The sequence below is a fragment of the Staurois parvus genome, unplaced genomic scaffold, assembly GCF_062004578.1.
Source record: "Staurois parvus isolate SC_StPar_1 unplaced genomic scaffold, SC_StPar_1.0 ptg000070l, whole genome shotgun sequence".
Classification (NCBI taxonomy): domain Eukaryota; kingdom Metazoa; phylum Chordata; class Amphibia; order Anura; family Ranidae; genus Staurois; species Staurois parvus.
Window position 1 is genome coordinate 1,934,918 of NW_028317866.1, and position 24,351 is coordinate 1,959,268.

The following is a 24,351-nucleotide window of genomic DNA, read 5'->3' on the forward strand; positions in this document are numbered from 1 at the left end:
AGTAACAACAGTTATTAAAAGTGGCCAGCTGAAGTTAATACAGTCCCATTGATACTCTCAAACATCTCATTTGGCATGTGCCAGCCTTGATGAAGGGGGATTCCGTGGCCACCAAAATGCCTTGGCTGTATTTTACCCTGCTTGTTATAACCAGTTAAACAAAAGACTTTGGAATCCTACTGATTATCTATTTGGCACCTAGTACAACTGGGTAGAATAAAGGGATGATGGAATAGGCACTCGAGAAAAACATTTTGTAACAATTTCATGTCATACTCTCAGAATAACATGATATGTGGGTCTAGACTTCATTTCACCTTCTCGTACAGCAAAAAGGCTTCATACTTCCTCCTTCCATTGTGCTGGCAGTTTAACTAAATGCATACACCAACCAGGAAATAACCAAACTTCCTCAGAAAAATTCCCCTTTATAGAGAACACGAGTCCAAAGCTAAGAGTAATAGCAATACATACTGAATAAGTAGCAGACAGGGGCAGACTGACCATTTGGAAACTCGGCATAGCCCGAGGGCCCAGTGTCAGTAGGGGGCCCCATGAGATGCCCCTGGTACCTTTTTCATAGGCTTTTTTGTGTTTGGGCAAGGACACAGGGGCCCCATGATCCCCTATTGCCCGGGGGCCCCATGAGTTGTCAGTCCGCCCCTGGTAGCAGAATTAAAAGTGAATTTATCAGACATACAGTTTATAGTTATACTGTATGTAAAATGCCCCATAAAAATATCTCTAAATCACCAACCTACCATCATCTAATAATGTTCGGACCAAGGCTCTGAAAAAGGTCAATGGGATTGGCCCAAATACTGGACCTTGGTGACATCAAATATTTTTGATACCTCGGATATGTTCTCCATCTCTCAACTTTCTGAGATGATAAAGAGGGACACCATTTACTATAAGGTATGTAGGTAATGTAACACCCCTGGCCTGCTTATAGTTACCTGCATCATAAAGAATTCATAGACAAAAATATCTGCTTGATTGGTTAAACACACATGTGCTTTTTTCTGCAGTATTTGTCATTAACAGTGAAACTAAACCCAAAAATTTTTTTTTATAATCAATACCTTTATTGGTAGCTTTCCATAAAGTCACCATGTCAGCACATCCTTAAAAGTAAATGCAAAATGTTCACATGTGTAACTTCATAAAGGAGGGTGGCCACATTTGTTTTACTTGCATGTGTAGCCACCCGCTTTATACTCCCAAAAGGACTGTAGTAATACATGTTGACCTTGGATGCATGTATACAATAAGACACCAACTGATGAACTCGTCTCAGGGGAGGGGGTTAGCAAGGAGTAATATTTATTTATTATAGGTACTTATATAGCGCAGTCAATTTACGCAGTGCTTCACATATACATTGTACATTCACATCAGTCCCTAACCCTCAAGGACCATACAATCTAAGGTCCCTAACTTACATTCATACATACACATACTAGGGACAATTTCAACAGGATCCAATTAACCTACCAGAATGTCTTTGGAGTGTGGGAGGAAACTGGAGTACCCGGAGGAAACCCATGCAGGCACAGGGAGAACATGCAAACTCCAGGCAGGTGGTGCCGTGGCTGGAATTCGAACCAATGACCCTAGTACTAGCCAGGTGGAAGTGCTAACCACTTAGCCACTGTGCTGCAGTAATATGGACAGTTTTCATCTGACCACCATTGTAAGGGGTATTGTGGGCAATTTTCCACCAATTTAAAGGATAAGTTCACCTTTGGGAACATGTTACACCCCTCCCTGTGACAGAAGTACGTGGAGAAGTTTGCCGTACTAGCTGTCACTTTTTAAAAACAGCGCAGGACACAGCCGAAGACATATCACTACACCGGCCCGTTGCCAGTGTCATGTGACCGCTTTGACCAATCACAACAGATCACATGTCAATTGTATACAATGGATGGCTTCCTGCCATGCCATCCATTGTATACAATTATGTTGTTAGCTGTGACTGGTTAAGGCAGTCACATGATACAGACAGGGCTATCCACAGCCCACCTGTATCATGTGATCAGCTTTGCCCAATCACAGCTAATCACAACAAAAGACTGAATGAATCAGTTTCATTCAGTAACAATGATTGCAAATATCAATGGAATACATTGGTATTAGCAATCATAATGTTTTAAAAAAAATATCCAGATCACTTGCCCAGAGTAGTTCAATGTTACTATGATAACATTGTATTGTTTTGGTCACAGTGTGCTGAAAAATAAAATAGTAAAAAAAATTAAAAATTTTATGAAAAGAAAAAAATAATAGAAACATTTGAAAAAAAATACAAATTCAATTATTATTATTATTTTCGCCAAATAAATATTGCAGAATACATTTTGACCTAAACTTATGAAGAAATGTTATTTATTTGCAAAATTTTATAACAGAAACAAAGAAAAGTGCATTTTTTTTTTCAAAAGTTTCAGGTGTTTTTTGTCTTATTTAGCAAAAAAAAAAACTCAGTGGTGATTAAATACCACCAAAAGAAAGCTCTATTTGTGTGAAAAAAATTATAAAAATGTCATATGGGTACAGTGTTGCATGACCACGCAATTGTCATTCAAAGTGCTACAGCTCTGAAAGCTGACATTTGGCCTGGGCAGGAAGGGGGTATAAGTGCCTGATATTGAAGTGGTTAAGGAGTCATTTTCCTCTAACTACCAATGTAAGAATGCAATGGGTGGCCTCGATGATCAACAGGAAGACATGGGTGGGATCCAAATATTATACATAAAAATTGTGGTCAATGCTTGCATAGTAGTGTTCCACAGTTTTGGAGGTGCCTGTGCACTATGAAGATAAAGTAAGCAGCCACCTGTAGTATGAAGCTGGTGTCCCTGTAATAAGGTAAGGTCTACTTTAATCACCCATTCAAATTTAGTGTGAGTATAGCCAGGTAAGGTTTTTTTTTTCTGCACTTCATCTAGAACGAAAGTAAAATCCTGCTTTTTGACCTGCTCCTATTAAAGTCTATGGGGCCAAAACCACGATTGTGCCCCAAAGAAGCCCATGTACCTTTTCGACCTTAACAGGAGAAACGACACAACACTCAAGTGTGAACAGGCCCATTGAGGATAATGGTGTGAATGGGGGGCAATGAATATAAGCATTTCATAGGTAATGATAGGACCCTGGGATCAGAATTCAGCCTGCCTACCTCTGTAATATGCAGCTATCACACATCACAGTCGATGATAGGACCCTGGGATCAGAATTCAGCCTGCCCTCCTCTGTAATGTGCATCTATCACACGTCACAGTCGATGATAGGACCCCGGGATCAGAATTCAGCCTGCCCTCCTCTGTAATGTGCATCTATCACACGTCACAGTCGATGATAGGACCCCGGGATCAGAATTCAGCCTGCCCTCCTCTGTAATGTGCATCTATCACACGTCACAGTCGATGATAGGACCCCGGGATCAGAATTCAGCCTGCCCTCCTCTGTAATGTGCATCTATCACACGTCACAGTCGATGATAGGACCCCGGGATCAGAATTCAGCCTGCCCTCCTCTGTAATGTGCATCTATCACACGTCACAGTCGATGATAGGACCCCGGGATCAGAATTCAGCCTGCCCACCTCTGTAATATGCGGCTATCACACGTCACAGTCGATGATAGGACCCCGGGATCAGAATTCAGCCTGCCCACCTCTGTAATATGCAGCTATCACTCATGTAAGGCAACTTCTTACTCTAGAATGGCATTACTCCAAGAATATATCTGACCGCTATGTGACTCACAAGGTTTTTTTTTTTTCGTATCTGTTGGGGAAGTGTTCCTCTCATTTCTCGTGACAAACAGTGAGCAAAGAGAACTTCTCCTTTTTAGTTTTCATTACTTATTTATTTTTTGGTTTCGGCCAAATGCTAGAAAATACCTTGCGTCGAAAAAAAAAATACACTGCAAAGAATACTTTTAAAATGAATTGAAATATAAAAAAGAAGGTGGAGATTTGTTTCTGTGCTGGATCAGTGAAACCAGCGCTCACCACAATCTGCTTGTGTAAAACGCAGTTCATTATTAAACCAGTGTCTTAGTTTTTACTGTTAATAATTCACGACATACACAGTATATCCAGTATATCCAGTATAATGGCAATTCCCAATAAAGTCACCTCTTTCTTTGACAGCGAATGTCATAGTAAAATCCTTTTTTTTTAATTAATTATATTTTTTATATTAATTAATAAATAATGACAAATCTGTTTATTTCACTGAGAAATACTCACACTGTCACAATGCATTCCCCCTGACTCTCCTACTACACTCTCACTGTCACACAGACTGTCATACTTCTGTTACACTGACTGTTGCACTGCATTCACACCAACTGTCCCACTGCACTCACGCTGACTGTCCTAACACATACTGTCATCACACTGTCACACTGCATTCACACTGACTGTCATCACACTGATTGTCGCACTGCATTCACACTGTCATCATACTAACTGTCATCACACTGCCACACTACATTCACACTGACTGTCATCACACTGATTGTCACTGCATTCACACTGATTGTCATCATACTGTCATCACACTGTCACACTACATTCACACTGACTGTCATCACACTGATTGTCACTGCATTCACACTGATTGTCATCATACTAACTGTCATCACACTGCCACACTACATTCACACTGACTGTCATCACACTGATTGTCACTGCATTCACACTGATTGTCATCATACTGTCATCACACTGCCACACTACATTCACACTGACTGTCATCACACTGATTGTCACTGCATTCACACTGACTGTCATCACACTGATTGTCACACTGCATTCACACTGACTGTCATCACTCTGCCACACTGCATTCACACTGATTGTCACACTGCATTCACACTGACTGTCATCATACTGACTGTTATCACGCTGCCACACTGCATTCACACTGACTGTCATCACACTGCCACACTGCATTCACACTGACTGTCATCATACTAACTGTCATCACACTGTCACATTCACACAGACTGCCACACTGCATCCACACTGACTGTCACACTGCATTCACACTGACTGTCATCACACTGATTGTCACACTGCATTCACACTGTCATCATACTAACTATCATTGAACTGTCAAACTGTATTCACACTGACTGCCACACTGCATTCACATTGACTGTCATAATACTGACTGTCACTCTGCATTCACACTGACTGTCATCATACTAACTGTCATCACACTGTCACACTGCATTCACACTGACTGCCACACTGAATTCACACTGACTGTCATCATACTGACTGTCACACTGCATTCACATTGTCATCATACTGTCATCACACTGTCACACTGCATTCACACTGACTGTCACACTGCATTCACACTGACTGTCACACTGCATTCACATTGTCATCATACTGTCATCACACTGTCACACTGCATTCACACTGACTGTCACACTGCATTCACATTGACTGTCACACTGCATTCACACTGACAGCCACACTGCATTCACATTGACTGTCATCATACTGTCACACTGCAATCACACTGACTGTCATCACACTGATTGTCGCACTGCATTCACACTGACTGTCACACTGCATTCACATTGACTGTCACACTGCATTCACACTGACTGCCACACTGCATTCACATTGACTGTCACACTGATTGTTACACTGCATTCACACTGATTGTCACTACACCAGGGGCAGACTGACCATTTGGAAACTCGGGCACTGCCCGAGGGCCCGAGTCAGTAGGGGGCCCCATGAGATGCCCCTGGTACCTTTTTCATAGGTTTTTTTGAGTTTGGGCTAGGACACAGGGGCCCCATGATCCCCTATTGCACGGGGGCCCCATGAGTTGTCAGTCCATCCCTGCACTACACTGACAAAAATGAGGTTCTATGTTATCTAACTAATCATTTGTATTCAGTCATGTTGTCCCTCATGGTGGCCATGCACACTTTGATAAATTATTGATTTCTTTTCTGATCTTGCACTCCCTATAGGAATAATTGATCTATGGGTACAATCGATCTATAGTCGACAACACAATTGATCAATGTGCCATACAGAGGGAGGTGGATTCCATTTGTTTGTTGGCAGATAGGATTATACATTAATCACATTTCTGTTTTCGCTATGAAGTCTCACAATCTGACCTTCTGAAATACATTCAGATGCATGACCTAAGCAGTGCTACACATCGACTGGTAATTTTCCACCTTGACTGATCGATTCAGTTTGTTTGAATCTAAATCAATTAGAAGGGAAGTTCTGGCTTTTTGATCACTTGATGTTTTTGTTCGAATTGCACATTGATCTAAAGGAGATTGTACAATCAGATTGTATTTTGTATGGCCAGCTTTATATAGGCTGTCTGCATACGTTAGTATAAGAAGTAAACAAAGGGCTCTAGATGGTGGACAGGGCTGAGCCACTGTGTGAATGAGCCCTTACATATACTTGAAGAATAGGTGTACGCTGGGCACTTACCTGCCATGTTTTCTGTACGACGTGATGGGACAGTCTCCCTATGACGGGAACTGGTATGGATGTGAGGGGTCCTGTAGAGGGATCCTGACCACTGTAGTCCTTAGAGGGATGTGTCCACACTGCAGAAGGAAGACCTATCCAGCACTGACCTGGAATAGTCCTAGAGGTACAGGAGTCCTTGTCAGCACTGTCACTTCTCCATAGAGGAAGAGGAAAGTCCAAGTGCTCAGCCTTCTTCTTGTAGTGACATACAGGCAGAGAATTGCAGGGAGGAGTTCACCCAGTGTGTATGAACTGGAAAGTCCCTCCATACACAGCTCTGACATCACAACCTCCTCCTCCTGTGTAGTGTGGAGGGCAGAGCGCAGTGACACACATATTGACGTCTCTGAGGTAGAGTGGTCACTCGCTGTACACCTCAGTGCCCACTGTGATATTCAATGTCAAGTGACGTTGTAGAAAGCAGCCCTCAGCTGTCCTCCTTAGGGAGGGAGAGCCCCATTTTGTACCCCCCCCCCCCCAACCTTCCCACATGTGTTTAGATCTAAAAAGCTAGAATAAAGATCTCTTGAAATCAAACAAATTCTGACAATAAATAGGACAATTTTCAAATCTTTTGAAAGGAAAAGCAAATGAACAGAACAAAGGCGCCTGCAATCAACACTTGACACGATTCAAAGGCTAACTCCACCTTTTGCAACATGTCAGGGCTGTTTCACATTCGCAGTGGAGTATGATGCCCTCTGAAGAGCAATCCACAGTCAGATCGCTTTTCAGATGTCATTGTACAGGCAGTGGAGTGGTGTTATATCGCCTCTTCACTGCCTGATTAATGCCACACTAACACGCTGCAATCACATGCATCACATGTGGTTTTGGCGCAGCCCCATTGAACTCAGTTTGACAAGCAATTTAGGTGGGAGGCCAGGGGGTGGAGGGTGGTAAAATCACAGCTCAGCTGTCCATGTTTAGCACACCTTGAGCACCTGTCTGAAAGAGACCTTGCAGATTACACCTGTATTTAAAAGTGCAAGTTTGCCTTCTCAAAGAAAATTTAAAAGGTGAACTAACACAGTCCCCCCCAGTTGTACTTGCAACTGTTGGTGATCAGCTGTCAGTATCCCTGCAGCCAGTGTAGTGATCTGGGGATTTGAAATCTCCGCTCTTCTCCCCCTTCTTTCTGGAGGGCTTCTCAGATGGATCAGAACGATTTTGATTGGTCAATGCTGACACAAAGAATTGCTCTGATTTGTCCTGGAAGCCCTACAGAGAGAAAGTGGAGAGAAGGGGCGGACTGACAACTCATGGGGCCCCCGGGCAATAGGGGATCTTGGGGCCCCTGTGTCCTTGCCCAAACTCAAAAAAGCCTATGAAAAAGGTACCAGGAGCATCTCATGGGGCCCCCTACTGACCCTGGGCCCTCGGGCAGTGCCCGAGTTTCCAAATGGTCAGTCCGCCCCTGGGAGAGGAATAGGGATTTCAGTTTCCTGACTGCTTAACTCACTGTATGGGACTGACAGCTCATCACCCACAAAGGTAAGTACAGTGGGGACCAGGAGCGTGGGGTGTAAGTTCACCTTTTGATTTTTTCTGAAATGGCGAAGTAACCCTTTAAGGTGTAACATGGTTCAAATGGGACCCCCCCCCCCCAACCCCCACACCATCTCTTCTTGTGACAGTTCTCAGGGGTTCTCCCCCACAGCCGCATCTCCTTGTCAAATCAGCTCAGTCCACACAGCCACGTCTTTCAATCACAGAAATATGTAAATGAATGAACTACAAATCCCCTCCGCCAATGCAGCAGACAGACTTGCAGTTCTTAGTGTGGTAATCCCAATACTCACAGTCTATGGACACATCCTCCAGCACAGCAATTGTAAGCCTGTACCTCGGTATGGACAGGGACTTGGAGGAAGAGTCTGCAGGAGTCAGCATTGCACCACAATCTACTCTTCACCATGACAATACTATTCAGGCCCATTTGCAAAAAACAATCAATGTGCATTTTTTTATTAGCAAATACCTAAGTATTTAGAATTTTATTGTAAAAGGTGGACTTAGCCTTTAAAGTGAAACATTATGTATAGCTGAATGAAAATAATTTCATTTAAATATATTCCTCCAAAGCAATAAAGGATATAAATCCACTGTGTGCGCAGCAAAGGCCTTTGCAAACCCAGATATTACTTTGTAGAAGTATCGTACATAACCTGTGCAGACAGCAAAGCTGTGGGAGGGATCCAGCAGGCCCCACCCACCAAAGGCCGCCTGATGAAAACTACAAAAGGGAGGAGACAAGACTGTGGGAGGGACCCAGCAGGCCCCACCCACCAAAGGTTGCCTACAGGAGGGGGGAGGAGACAAGACTGTGGGAGGGACCCAGCAGGCCCCACCCACCAAAGGCTGCCTGCAGAAAACTACAGGAGGGGGAGGGGACAAGACTGTGGGAGGGATCCAGCAGGCCCCACCCACCCACCAAAGGTTGCCAGCAGAAAACTACAGAAGGGGGAGGAGACAGGACTGTGGGGGGACCCAGCAGGCCCCACCCACCAAAGGCTGCCTGCAGAAAACTGCAGGAGGGGGGGAGGAGACAAGACCAGTCACCCTGCACAAGGAGAGAGAGCAGCAGTGACTGGTCTTTATTACAGGAAGCTCCTGCACAGAGGCAAAGTTTCACAATAGATTGCACAGATCTGGAAGAAATACACAAAGCACACCAAGATGCAAGGAAGAATACACATGTATCTTGCAGTTAGACAACATTTGCCTCAGCACTGCAAGGGATAAATGCTTGTTTAGGTCTAGGGCTGAAAAAAATTAGTTTAACTCCTTGGCGCCAAGTGCACACAAATATGCGGCTTCTCGGGGGTTGGACCTTGGTGCCAAGGGGCCACATATTTGCATACCCAATGTAAACATAAGAAATGCCGAGAGCACACGTCCTGCACGCTCCCGGCACATTTACTGGCACTTCACGGAAAGGTCCCAATCGCTACTTGTGGTCAGGAGCTTTCTGGTCATGTGACAGCCAATCACGGTGGTCACATGACCCTAAACCCCACCCCTTCACCCAGCGTCACAAACCCCTTAAAGGGCTGGGAAGCGCCGGCACCAAGGGGTTAACTTACCCGATCCTCCACTCCTGCAGGCTCTCCCTTGGTTAGACCATACTCTGCAATCTCTTCTCTCCTACACTCTGCCAGTCACTGGTCCGCTGATGTCTCTGATCGTCAAGTCCAATGCAGAGCCCATATCCTTGCATTGGAGGGGAGGGACCAACAGTCCACAGCTGGAGCACAGGGGAGAACAGTGGGCTGGTTGCCAGACTCCCCTAGATTAAAGCTGGCCATACACTGTACAATCTACTTTAACCTCCCTGGTTGTATTCCCGAGTGTAGCTCGGGGTAAAGTTTCAGTACCACAAGCGGTAACCCCGAGCTACACTCTGGAATACCTTGCAGCGCTGCTCCAGGATCTCTTCTTCAATTACCTTGTCCTGCGCTCCCGCGATGTCCCCCCTGCAGTGTCCCCGGCAATGTCCTCCTGCCAATGCCCGCATCTGTCATCTTGGTTCCGTCCTCTGCGAGCGTCGGGACGTACGGGGGATGGAACGGCGGGAAATTTGAAAATGACAAAAAGTGACATTCACTAAATTCACTAAAATCACATAGTAAAACATTACTGTATCAAACCATTTCACATACATTTTGTCCCGAGTGCTTTGTCCTGTGCCCTGCCTGCATTTTTACTGTTCTTTCTGCCTGGAAACTGAGAAACGTCCATGGCGTCCAAAAAGCGTCCCTTTATGTCAAAAGCGGTTTTAGACCAGCTAGAGAACAGCGATAGTAAATTAGAACTACTTGCAGAATTGAGTGATTATTATTATTATACAGTATTTATAAAGCGCCAATAGTTCGCTCAGCGCTGTACATTACAAAGGGGGACAGAACATGTGACAGAACAATACCAATACAATGCAAAACATGAGGGGATCGAGGGCCCTGCTCTTTCAAGCTTACAATTTAGGAGGGAGGGGATGGTGGTACAGGAGGAGATAGCTGTGGGGGATGGAGTGGTAGGAAGAGTGGAGGAGGTCGGCAGGTTAGCAGGGGGTGGGGTAGGCTTCCCTGAAGAGATGGGTTTTCAGGGTGCACCTAAAGGAGAGGAGAGTAGGTGATAATCTGATGGGTTGGGGCAGGGAGTTCCAGAGGATGGGTGACACCCTGGAGAAGTCCTGGAGGCGGGCATGGGAGGAGGAGACCAGGAAACTAGAGAGAAGGAGGTCTTGTGAGGAGCGGAGTGTGCGTGCTGGGCGGTACTTGGATATTAGGTCAGTGATGTAGTTTGGGGCAGTATGGTGGACAGCTTTGTACGTCAGTGTTAGGATTTTGAATTTGATCCGTTGCGCAATCGGAAGCCAGTGGAGGGATTGGCAGAGGGGGGTGGCGGAGATGGAGCGGTTGGAAAGGTGAATGAGTCTGGCTGCCGTATTCAGGATCGACTGAAGTGGGGATAGCCAGCGGCGAGGCAGGCCAGTGAGGAGGGAGTTGCAGTAGTCGAGTCGTGATATGATGAGGGAGTGGATGAGCTGCTTAGTGGTTTCTGGGGTTAGCAATGGGCGTATTTTGGGGATGTTGCGGAGGTGGAGTCTGCATGAGTTAAAGATTGGACTTGGGGCTGGAAGGATAGGTTGGAGTCCAGAATGACACCAAGTACTCTGGCCTGCGGGGCGGGTTTGATGGTGGCGTTGTTGGATGTGACGGAGAAGTCAATGGGGGGTGGTGTCCGGGCTGGGGGGAAGACAAGAAACTCGGTTTTGGAGAGGTTCAGTTTAAGGAAGTGGCGCGACATCCAGTCTGATATGTCGCTCAGTAGGTGTGTGATTTGTGGGGAAATTCCTCATCAGACACTGAAAACGATTTTGCGACTTTGTTCAGTTATGTGCGAACTTGGCGCTCTATTTCAAATTTCAGTGTTTTTGGTTTGATTATATGATTGAATTAAATTTATTCTTATTATTTTTATGATTATTTATTAAATTGTAATTTATGATTTCGTGTTTAAAATTTTATCATACCCGGAATGTTTACTAGACTCTTGTTCGGACAGATTTCAGTGAGTTATTCCTAAAAATTAAAGGCCTACAATAAAAAAACTACATATTTCCATGCAAAAAAATGTACCGCTTTCAGCACAGAAATATGGACATAATCAGATCGCTAGGGAGGTTAGGCTGGCCATACACTATAGAATCTGGTTGAATAATTTACAAACATTTAACCCTTGCCGTGTGAGGAAGGGGGCCTACTGCAAGGGTAGATTTTGTTAATTCCCTAAATTCAGCTTAAATAAAGGACATCCAAACCCCAAAACAACAATGTAATAGATTGCAGCCTTCCACTCCTTAGATGAGGTGGCTGCATTAGTTTTTATTTTCCAAACTTTTTTTTTAATCTGGACATCCTACTAGTACCACACTTGCTGTCCTAGGGTGACTGCACTGTATCTGTGAAAGAGAGGCATTGTCACTCTAGGCTGCTCTTCTGACTTGGACTACAAACACCTCCCCTTCTTCTTATCTCCATTACAGAAGGGGCATTCTGCAGTCCACAGATGATAGCTTGGAAAGATGACAACATAGTTTCAGCTTTTGGTTTGATGTACAGGAATTTACAAGGACACAACATTTCTGGCAGGATCAACAGGTATTTTTCTGTACTTGGAGAACATTTACTCAGACTGAAAACAGAACACAAATGCAGCCACCACATCTAGTAGACTGGTGAGGTTCAATATAACACATTTTCATTCTTGTGTTTGGATCTCCTTTGTTTAACCCTTTTGCTGCCACTGACATATGTCATCCGTCAACAGCAGCGGAGAGTTTTACAAAGACTCCCAGTTGTAAATCTGACAAGCTGACTTTTAGCTAACAGGTGGAATCGATCTTGTGGCAGTACAGCCACCTGATTGGTTCCATGAATCCCCTGTAGTGGACCACTCCTTCCTTCACCATGTTACACAGGCTCTGCTCCCCAACGTGTGGACTCGAACTTCTCATTTTGGGCATTGTTGGGTAGATGGGATGGGGACCAGTGAGCATCCTTTACTGATCTTAGCCAGAATGCACACTGCAGCAACATGAACTACATCACTTTTGGGTTCGGCTGTCAGTTTTCCTGGTCACTGTGGCTGCAGAAGAAGCTAATGGAGCCTAACCTGTGCACCATTAGCTACAGTGGAAGGCAGGTGACCATAGACCCTGATGCCTCATTCAAGAGAACATTTTAGGACAAAATGCTGTCACACGTAAAAACTTAAAATTACACCCAAGAGCTTAAAAAAAAAAGCAAAACACTTTCAGTACACACTACCCCCATGTAACGCACATATGAATGTAAACATAGGCGCCTCTGCGTCACACATGTTGCATAATGCTGTACATGCTGAAGTGAGAGCAATAATTCCATGGCCATTATTCACAATGAAAGTGTTACTAAACCCAGGACCCTGCATTCACTATATCTGGTCTCCCACAGTACACACAACATGGAAGTGTAATTATTTTGGTAAATATAAACTGCTAAATACTTTTTCCCATCAGCAGTTAGAGCAGTCATGTGACTTCTATCAGTGTTCAGCAGAGCACTAGCTAAAGCTTGTAGGAGTTTTCGTTCTGCTCTAGGAGGATGCAAAACCCCTGACCTCTGATCACTGCTGATTGGCCCTGTGCTGATCACATGCACTCTCCCAAGAAAAAAAAAAAAAAAACCTCTCTAGCAATACACACCAAACTGAGCATGTGCAAAATGCCTACGGTTCAGTCTGTCTTATCAGGAGATAAGAGGTGGTCACTTGAAAAAGGGGAGGAACAGAGAAGACAGGATCAAACAACCTTTTTACACAATGACAGAGGATTAACCCCTTAGGTTTCACAGTGAGTATAACAAGCATGCTTTACTGTATATACACACTGACTTTACTATTGTGGGTTTAGTAACACTTTAACTGATGACCTGTAGGGGCTTTTAAAGTGTCACCTATGGAAAAAATAATAATTTTTGCACACTGAACAACATTTGTTTGAGAAAAACATGATATACTTTTAATATTATTTATTTTTAGATTCTTGTAGTTCACAGTATTTCATTAAAGAGGAGCTCCAGGTATTGTGAAAAAAATCCAAAGCCAGCAGCTACACTTAGCAGTCCAGGGATCCAGCGTTGTCATCACCCAGACCAGTTCTTTGCCGGTCTTCGGGTCTCCAGCACTGGCACCTTGAGTGTGGGAAGCTGGCCGTGACTTCCTTCCTGCACGCTTACAGTCAGCTTCCCATTGTGTATTTGCGGTACGTGCTGCGCTTTGTGAATGGTCCCGCAGTCTCCAGGGAAATGTGATGTATCCCAGGAGGTTGCAGGTTGGGGGAAGCCAAACCTCTGCTAGGCTTGCCTAGAGGGAGCGGGTACAGGGCCAGAAATAGATACCTGTACCCGGGGAAAAAAAAAATTCCCAATGCAAGAGGATCAGCGAAATGTCCCTTGTGAGGTGAAGATCCACTTTAAGGCTAGGTTCACACCTATGAAGTTTGCGTTTGATCCATTTCTGCAGTGCTTTTTTGCTGTGCATTTTGTGCTTTTGCACATGCGTTTTTGATGCATTTTGCTACGTTTTGCTGTTTCTTTTTTTTTTCAACTGCTTACTGGGCAGAATAAAACAAAAAATGCATCAAAAATGCATTACATGCTTTTCTGCAGCATCTCCATTGAAGTCTATAGAACCAAAAAGGCAATGTTTTGCATTTAAAAAAGTCCCTGAACCTTTCCAAAAAATGCACCGGGTGAAAATGCGGAGATGTGAACATGTCCCATAGGAAATCATGTTAAATAGACTGTACTACGTTTCCGCAAAATGAAAAATGCAGTGGAAAACGTATAGGTGTAAACCTAGGCCTGTTCACATGATATGCATTGGGCTGCACTGAGCAGCCTTGCCCATCATATTCACAACACATAGACAAGGCAATTAGGCCGGCCATACATGGGTTGATTTCCAAACGATTTTTCGTTCGAACTTAAGAATAATCGGACGATTTTTGCTCTGTTAGTGGGGCAATGACACCAGCCGATTTTTGTGGTTCCTCCCCATTTCGTTTATCGGGCATGCTGAAAAATTCGTGAAAAACGACTGATTTTCTAAATCATTGGTGGCACCATCGGATTACAGAATGAACAATGTTTTCGATTTTTGATTGAAAAATCATATGGAATTCGACCCATGTATGGCCTGCTCTAGCCTTGAGTCCCAGGAGTTCAATTCATACCATTGTGCTGCACTGAAAAACGTAGCAAATGCAGCACTTTTTTCAGCACAGCGTGTCGTGACGCAGTAATCCTCATTCCAACCCACTGCATGAATAAATATGAATTTCAATAAAGTTAAAAAAAATAAACAATGCTATGTCTAATTTCTGATGCATTGCCACTGTTCCTTCCACAGTGCACACCAACAGCCACGTTATACTGCAGCTTCTTTTGTGTACTTTTGACTTTGTTTTTCTTTTCTTTATGTATTTGATCATTATTTGCATTGTTGCTTTAAAGTGGTTCTAAAAGCAGAAGGTAAAAAACTTAGGTGCAGCTCCCCCCTCAGCCCCCCCCCCCCTTATACTTACCTAAGCCCGATCTCAATCAAGCGATGTGCATGAGAGCCACGGCTCTCCCGGGTCTCTCCCTCCTTATTGGCTCTCACAGCAGCAGGAGCCATTGGCTCCTGCTCTTGTCAATCACAGCCAGTGAGCCAATAGGGAGAGAGTGCGGAGGGACTGAACTACTGTGTGAATGGACAATGTCCTTTTACAGGAGCATGGCTCAGAAGCCCCCATAGCAAGAGGCTTGCTATTGGGGCTGTTCGGCAGGGGGGAGAAGTCAGGGCCATTCTTACGTTGGTCCAGCTTGGCTTGATGTAAGTATCTGTGTTAGAAGCTTTCCTTAACCTAATATCTAATATCTTCTTATTAACAGTACTAACATAAGTATGAATGAGTTGGATCTTAATAGAATAATTGAGTTATTATATTTATATTTGTTCTAGATTGGGAAAAGTAAGTAATTAGACTTCATAGTCTGTGAATATACATATGAACATATATCTTGGGTTTTTCCTTTACATTCAAGCCACATATGAGAGTAATTAGCTATACCTTCCCCCATCCTCCCCCATCTATGTAAGAGATAAAGTTACACTCAGACTTTGAGAGAAGTAGATTGGATGTTTTGTTTTAATACCTCTGTTGGTGTCAATTATCTTAGTGGGACTACAAGAGAATACCAACCCACTTTTAGGAGATGGTGGGAGATGGTGAGCAGAGACACCGCTCTCTCCTGGTTCTCCTCGTACCTATCCCGACGCTCCTTCAGTGTCACCTACAATGGTGCCACCTCCCCCTCACTCCCCCTCTCTGTTGGGGTCCCCCAGGGCTCTGTCCTTGGACCCCTTCTCTTCTCCATCTACACCTCCTCCCTTGGCAAACTCATACACTCCCACGGCTTCAACTACCATCTCTATGCTGATGACACTCAAATTTACCTCTCCACCCCTCACCTCACCTCCACTTTCTCCGCCCGCATCACTCACCTCCTAAACGACATCTCTGACTGGATGTCGCTCCATTTCCTCAAACTCAACCTCTCCAAAACCGAGCTTCTCGTCTTCCCTCCTGCCCGCGCCCCCCCCCCATCCTATCCATCACTACTAACATCACCACCATCAATCCCGCCCCGCAAGCCAAAGTCCTTGAAGTCATTCTGGACTCTAACCTCTCCTTCCAACCTCATGTCAAATCACTTACAAACACATGCAGACTCCACCTCCGCAATATTGCCAAAATACGCTCCTTCCTTACCCCAGACACCACTAAACTACTTGTGCACTCCCTGATTATCTCACGCCTTGACTACTGCAACTCCCTCCGGCCTACCCCAGTGCAGGCTCTCCCCGCTTCAGACCATCCTCAACTCAGCGGCTAGACTCATCCACCTCACCACCCGCTCCACCTCTGCCACCCCCCTCTGCCTCTCCCTCCACTGGCTCCCTATCGCCCAACGCATCAAATTCAAACTACTCACTCTGACCTACAAAGCCATTCACAACACTGCCCCTAACTACCTCACCAACCTGATTCCCAGGTATCACCCTACCCGTACCCTTCGCTCTTCACAGGACCTCCTTCTATCTTGCTCCCTGGTCTCCTCCTCACACGCACGTCTGCAAGACTTCTCCAGGTCCTCCCCCATCCTCTGGAACTCACTACCCCAATCCATCAGACTGTCACCTTCCCTCCTCACCTTCAGGCGCTCCCTGAAAACCCACCTCTTCAGGGAAGCCTACCCCACCCTCACCTAACTGCTGCTCTCCTTCATTCCTCCTACCACTCCATCCCCCACAGCCACTTCCTCCTGTACCACTACCCCCTCCCTCCTAGATTGTAAGCTCGAAAGAGTAGGGCCCTATAACCCCTCGTGTGCTGTTTGTAGTTGCTGTAATGTTTCATGTATTGTCCCCCCCCCTCTATTGTACAGCGCTGAGCAAACCCTTTGGCGCTATATAAACTCAATGTAATGTAATGTAATGTAATGGTGGGTGCTGGATTGCTCTTTCAAGAGCAGAACAAAGGTTTGAGTTTCACTCACTCTATATAGAAGCCTTTATGCGACAGACATACTCACACATACACACACATATACATATATACAATCTTATTATCAAGAACTTAACTATATTTTTTTGGACTTTATTTAAACATTCTGTATGCCAATATTTTATTTCTAATTTTATGCAACATTATTATTAAATCATCTTTTTGAGTTTATGCAAGAAGTGGAAGGACTTTCTATCTGAACATTTCTCATCAATACAAGTTAATAAAATATCGAGACAATACGATATTTTACAGTGGCGAGCCTCCAGTTCGATTAGTTTCCGCGGATCGATTGTTTTTGACTTTTTTTCTCTTTCACCTTGATGAGAGGGAAGATGTTTGTAAGTCAACAAAATATGAAATCAAGCTTTCAGGAGAAGTAAAAGTCTGCAACAGATGAATCGTCGGCATAATCGAGAACCTAAAAGCAGAATTGGTGAGAATTTTGCGCAATTGCAAGAAACGCTGTTCCTTGGTGATGTCATTTCCCGCCAAGAGAGAAAAGACGCGTTATGTAAAGAAAGACCTTCCTAATTGGTAAGTAATGGATTTTATTGATGAATTATCTAGAGAGAGTAAGTTAGAATTCAAGAATCTGTCTACATTTGTTAAAGATGATGAACTTTGGCGGTACATGTATAATGAATGCTTACAGGCTAATATTAAGATAGAAAAATCTAAGTTTTCTTTTAAGAAACTGAGCAAACAAGTTAGAAATGTAATGAAGTTAGTTAATGTTTTTAACGCCATGATTTTTGATGTTCCTAAGACTGCTGCTTGTGTAATGAAGCAAGATCAGAGCAGTGTAAGTGCTAATTGCCAGATTTTGACTGAGCAAATTGATGATCTGCAAAGTGCAATTCAAACAAAAGACATTCAGTTATCTGACCTGCAGAATGATGTAAAAAGAATTTGTGTGAATACTAAGGCAGAGAAACAAAAATCTTTTGTACCAGAGATCCAGTCTATAGAAGGAGACCCTATAGATCAGGAAGAAATGTGTAAGAGAAAATTAAGGGATAAAGCTGCAGAACTTAATCTTAAAATCCTTGATCCAGCATCTTTTATTATTGCTACTGGAAAAAATGATTTAGATCACGCAGCCAAAGTTATTGATACAGTTAGGAGACAACTTAAATTAAACAATCAGAAGAAGGAAAGTTTAATTGTTCAAAATGGAGAACAGAGAGAGACCATGTGCTTAGCCACACCCAATTATGATTATGAACACGTCACAGGCAGGACGAGAGTCTCAGAGCAGACAGGAAATACTATTTGTTTCTATTGTAAACGATTTGGTCATTTGAAAAGAGATTGTATTCATTATAAATTAGATTTACAAAGAAATGCTTTGGAATTAGAAGACCAAAATATAATTTCTGAACAATCTGCTCCTCCATGTTCCAACAATAGTCTGTCTGAATTGCCTTATGCCTCAGAAGTTAAAAAGATCAGTTCACTGAGAGTTAACAACAGCTTAAACAATATGGTAAACAGCGCTGTTGTCATTAATAGGAGTGGTTTATTGCCATTGCCGAAATTTAAATCAGGATCAAATCGAGATTCTTCTTCCTTACCGTTGGAATATGTTGCTCCAATTTTATTGGATGAAAGTGGAAGGCCCAAATCAACATTAATTGATTCTTCCATGTACTGTAATGTTGGAAGTATTTGTACAGCAACTGCTGACATGTCTTCAGATCATAAATGGCCACATACAGGAACCAATCTTGAATTGGGACAATTGGTTAGATCACATAAAGATCTTTCAAGTCAAAGCAAAAATGATGCAGGTTTATTTACAGATTTTGAAGTTGACATTGAAGGTAGAGACCCTAAGCCTCAACCTCAATACAAATTGCCATTAGAATCAATTAATCCAATTTCTTCCATTGTAGATGAGTTTTTACAGCAAGGAATTTTAAAGAAAGTACAATCAGTGGTGAATAATTGTATTTGGCCTATCAAAGCTGATAATTCATATTCTTTATCAGTTGATTTCAGGACATTGAACAAATGCATCACAAATAACAAATCTATTGTTCCTGATTGTAACATAATGTCACATCTGGATGCCAAGGCCAAAATATTCTCTGTACTTGAAATCGCCAATAGCCATTTGTCAGTACCCTTAGCTAAGAGTTGTCAATATAAACTTGCTTTTAGCTTCAACAAAGAAACATATACATTCACAAGATTAGCCCCAGGCTTGGATATAAGTGATGGAATTGTTCATGAGTATTTGGGAAAAAAATTATCTAAATTCTCTAGTCCAGAATGTATTGTCCAGCATGTAGACAAGCTTCTCTTGGCTACACAAAATATAACTGAACATATCACTCTTTTGTCTGAAATATTTATGTTGTTACAAACAGCAGGATTGAAATTGAATACAGAGAAAGTTCAGTTGATTAAGAGACAGGTGGAATTCCTTCATATGCAAATTAGTCATGGACAGAGACAGTTGTTGCAAGAAAAAGTTAGAACTATTTCTGCTTATCCAATTCCAACAAATCGCAAGGCTTTGCATCAGTTTTTGAGCGAAGTAAATCATTGTAAAGATTTTATACCCAATTTTGCAGAGAAGTCTAGATCATTATTTGATCGTTTGAGACAAAAAGATGGAGTATTTGATCAATGGGATCAAACTGAGAAAGAAGCTTTTGAACTATTGAAATGGGATTTGCAGAATGCTACTACATTAAATACTGTTGAGTTTTGTAGTAAAATTCCATTTGTATTAGAAACCAATGTTTCCAATAATGCAATCTCAGCAACTTTGTCACAATTAAAAGAAGGTAATCAGAAAATAATAGGTTTCTTCTCAAGAACTTTGACAAATATGGAGAAACACTTTGATGCACATATGAAAAAATTGTTAAGTGTTTTCTTTGCAGTCAAGGTAACTGAACACATTGTTAGATCAAGTAATATCATATTACAGACACCTGATTCATCACTGAAACTCCTAAAGGAAGATGGTTCAACAGAAAATTATCGTGAAAATTATCCTATATGGTACAAAACACTGTCATCCAAACATATTCAGATAGATGTAACAAAAAGACATTTTCAGGAAAACATACCAACACATGTTTGTACAGCTGTAGGTGAGAAGTTTGTACCTCATGTTTTCAACATAGGAACTGAGAAAAGTTTGAAACCAGTATGTATTACTGCAGATCAGTCTTACACTACAAGAAGTAAGCCAACACAGAAAACAGTTACGCATATTTCCAATTTTATAGAGATAAGATCAAAGGCATAATCCTTTGTCGTCTCTGGGTTGATACAAAACCTTTCTTTGGTTTTGAAACCAAGGTTTTGAATCATGACCAATAATGGAGATGTAGCATCCTGTTATATTTATTTTTGTCTATTTCAGGTACTTATATAGCGTCGTCAATTTTACTATTTTATATGTAGTGCTTTTTACATATATAGTACATTCACATAAGTCCCTAACCCTCAAGGGGTGTATAATCTAAGGTCTCTAACTCACAGTCATACATACACATACTAAGGCCAATTTAGATAGGAGCCAATTCTCCTACCAACATGACTTTGGAGTGTGGGAGGAAACCGGAGTACCCGGAGGAAACCCACGCAAGCACAGGGAGAACATACAAACTCCAGGCAGGTGATGCCATGGTTGGGATTTGAATCAGCGACCCTAGTACTGTTAGGCGGAAGTGCCCGCATTCTAAAATAGAACACTACAAGTCAATAAGAAATGTTATAATGAAAATATGTCTTCCATGTCATGACTAGAAATGTTTGTGATTATGATATGTAATATTAACAGATAAATGTAAGAGGATTAATCCATGTAAAGTTATCAATGCCAAAATAATGATACTGCATTTCTGTTACAGGAAATGACCTAAGAGTAACTGTTAAAGGAAGAAAACTCAAATATTTCTAAACCTTTCCGATGATAATACATTTTCCAAGAAGGAAATTTATTCTGGAAGAAGCTTTGCAACAAGAATTTCATTCATCATAGTTTTTGTTGTTCTTTTTATGTTCAATAAAGTTATTTTAACTTTACAGAGCGCTAGAAGAAGACAAGACATCTCAAGGCATCTCATAGAGGAAGAACTTATAAAACAATTGACTTTTGACTACTGATGAAATAATTCATTCATCAGATATATTGTTTTTTTTGTGTGTACATTTTATTTTGACATGATATGTTTACCATATCAAGATGAGATCAGTTTTCACATGAACATTTGCAATCACACACTATGTATTTTCAGAAGTGAAAGGGTTAAACTTTTGTTACAACAGAGTCACTCTACTTAGTTAGAATATCTGCTGTTAATTAAGCTAGAGATAAGTTTTTCTAAGGTACATATAGAAAAACTTAGGCAAGCTTTACATTGTTATATGTATGTTTTAAAAAAATCATTTGATATACATGTATGGATTGAAGTTAGAGAACATATGTTATGGTTAAATGTTGATAAGGTATTTTGAAAAGATGTAGTGGATTATAGAACTGTGTGCTACACACATTTTGGAGGGAAAATATGAAACATCTATTTTTTAAGTGACATATTTTAAAGTATTGTACTATAATGTTACAGTTATACATTTATTAAGGGGATGAATTATTTGGTGAAAGGAAAGGAAAATAATAAGGGTAAAAATATTTTTATGTGATACATAACAAAAGGTTTATCAAAGAATTTGTTTTCCCATTATAGAATCAAATTGAAGATATGTTCAGATCAATTATCTTAAGATCCAAAAACGCATGAATGGATACGAAAGTGACGAGAATGTGTATAAATGGATTAAGATAAGGAAAATGATTAAGATTCGATAAAATCGATCATTTTGAGAGGGAAATGTTAGAAGCTTTCCTTAACCTAATATCTAATATCTTCTTATTAACAGTACTAACATAAGTATGAATGAGTTGGATCTTAATAGAATAATTGAGTTATTATATTTATATTTGTTCTAGATTGGGAAAAGTAAGTAATTAGACTTCATAGTCTGTGAATATACATATGAACATATATCTTGGGTTTTTCCTTTACATTCAAGCCACATATGAGAGTAATTAGCTATACCTTCCCCCATCCTCCCCCATCTATGTAAGAGATAAAGTTACACTCAGACTTTGAGAGAAGTAGATTGGATGTTTTGTTTTAATACCTCTGTTGGTGTCAATTGTCTTAGTGGGACTACAAGAGAATACCAACCCACTTTTAGGAGATGGTGGGGGCTGGATTGCTCTTTCAAGAGCAGAACAAAGGTTTGAGTTTCACTCACTCTATATAGAAGCCTTTATGTGAAAGACATACTCACACATACACACACATATACATATATACAATCTTATTATCAAGAACTTAACTATATTTTTTTGGACTTTATTTAAACATTCTGTATGCCAATATTTTATTTCTAATTTTATGCAACATTATTATTAAATCATCTTTTTGAGTTTATGCAAGAAGTGGAAGGACTTTCTATCTGAACATTTCTCATCAATACAAGTTAATAAAATATCGAGACAATACGATATTTTACAATCTGTATCTGGTATCAGAAGGTCCACCGGGGATGCTGTAAATCACTATAGTAGTCTGTGCTATATACCAGGGGTCTCCAATGTTTTTAAACAAAGGACCGGTTGACTGTCCTGGAGACTTTAGGGGGGCCGGCCTATGGCCAGTGGGAGTAGAAATTGGCCTGGCATCTAGTGAGAGTATACAATGCCCTATCTTTGGTGTCAGTGCAAGGAATAGTGCCCCATCATTAGTATCATTGGAAGCAATAGTGCTCCATCATTGGTGTCAGTGGGAGGAATAGTGACCCATCATTAGCATCAGTGGAAGGAATAGTGCTCCATCATTGGTGTCAGTGGGAGGAATAGTGACCCATCATTGGCATCAGTGGAAGGAATAGTGCCCCATCATTGGTGTCAGTGGGAGGAATAGTGATCCATCATTGGCATCAGTGGAAGGAATAGTGCCCTATCCTTGGTGTCAGTGGGAGGAATAGTGCCCCATCATTGGTATCAGTGGGAGGAATAGTGCCATATCCTTAGTGTCAGTAGAAGGAATTGTGCCCTTTCATTGGTGTCAATGAGAGGAATAGTGCCCCATTGCTGGTGTCAGTGAAAGGAATAGTAGCCAATCATTTTTATCAATGGAAATAATTCTGCCCAATCATTGTTGTCAAGGGAAGGAATTGTGCCCTATCATTGGTATCAGTGGAAGACATTATGCTCTTTTGTAGGTGTCTGTGGGAGGCATAGTGACCCATTATTGGTGTCAGTGACATGAATTATGTCCCATTGTTGGTGTCAGTGGATGAAATAGTGCCCAAGGGCCAGATAAAGGCAAGCAAAGGGCTGCAGTTTGGAGGCCACTGCTATATACAGTAAAAGCTGTGATCTTCTAGGTGACACTTCAGCAGATTCTCCTCTGTGTAGGGAGTCACTCCCTCGACATTGCCACCATTCAGAGAAAGTACATTCATGAATAAGTAGGTGCTAATTCATTAAATCAAATAAATCATATGATAAATAATAACAAAATGATCTAACAGCAACATAAAGTGACCAATAGTCCCAAACAGAATAAATTATAATAAAATAAATACTGGACATATAATGAGTGACAGTCCCATGAAAACATAATCCCGTAGGTGAAAGGATTTTCTTTTTCACCACATGTAAACAATAAGTGAATTCCTCACAAACCAGAAATGATTGAACCCAATTAAGGTGGTCAAAAAGCGCTTTACGATCATGTAATATGTTGACAACCAGAAGCAAGCTCTCATGGGTCAAGCATCCTGGTCTTCTAGTATGGAATATGGATCCAAAGCACCAAAGATGGCGGCCCTAAGATAAATGGTCGCGAAACTCTGGGTGCAGAGATATTGGATGGATTCCTATTCCCAGACTCTCCTCAGGATAAAGATATTGCTCCAAGCAGCTTGATTCATTTCTGATGGTGCTGAGAATACATTTTTGTGATGAAGGGCAAATCTCTGAGTCTAAACTGTCTGAAGAGGCATAATGTTCAGTTTCGTGATTTGTGTCCTGATCTTCAATTGCAGCATCATATGGCTCTGCAAAGAACAGATCCAATAATATTTCATGGGAGGTTGGGGATCTGATTCCACA

At 41.9% G+C, this 24,351-nt stretch overlaps 1 protein-coding gene across 1 annotated transcript in view; it reads right to left on the minus strand.

The window, feature by feature from the left end:
* REL (REL proto-oncogene, NF-kB subunit) overlaps window positions 1–6,737 on the minus strand; it is an 83,864-nt gene extending 77,127 nt beyond the window's left edge. Inside the window, exon 1 of the mRNA XM_089669208.1 lies at window positions 6,503–6,737. Within this exon, the coding sequence (XP_089525334.1) occupies window positions 6,503–6,509 (7 nt within the window). The 5' untranslated portion in view covers window positions 6,510–6,737. The remainder of the gene's footprint in view (window positions 1–6,502) is intronic.
* Between the last annotated feature and the right edge of the window lie 17,614 nt (window positions 6,738–24,351).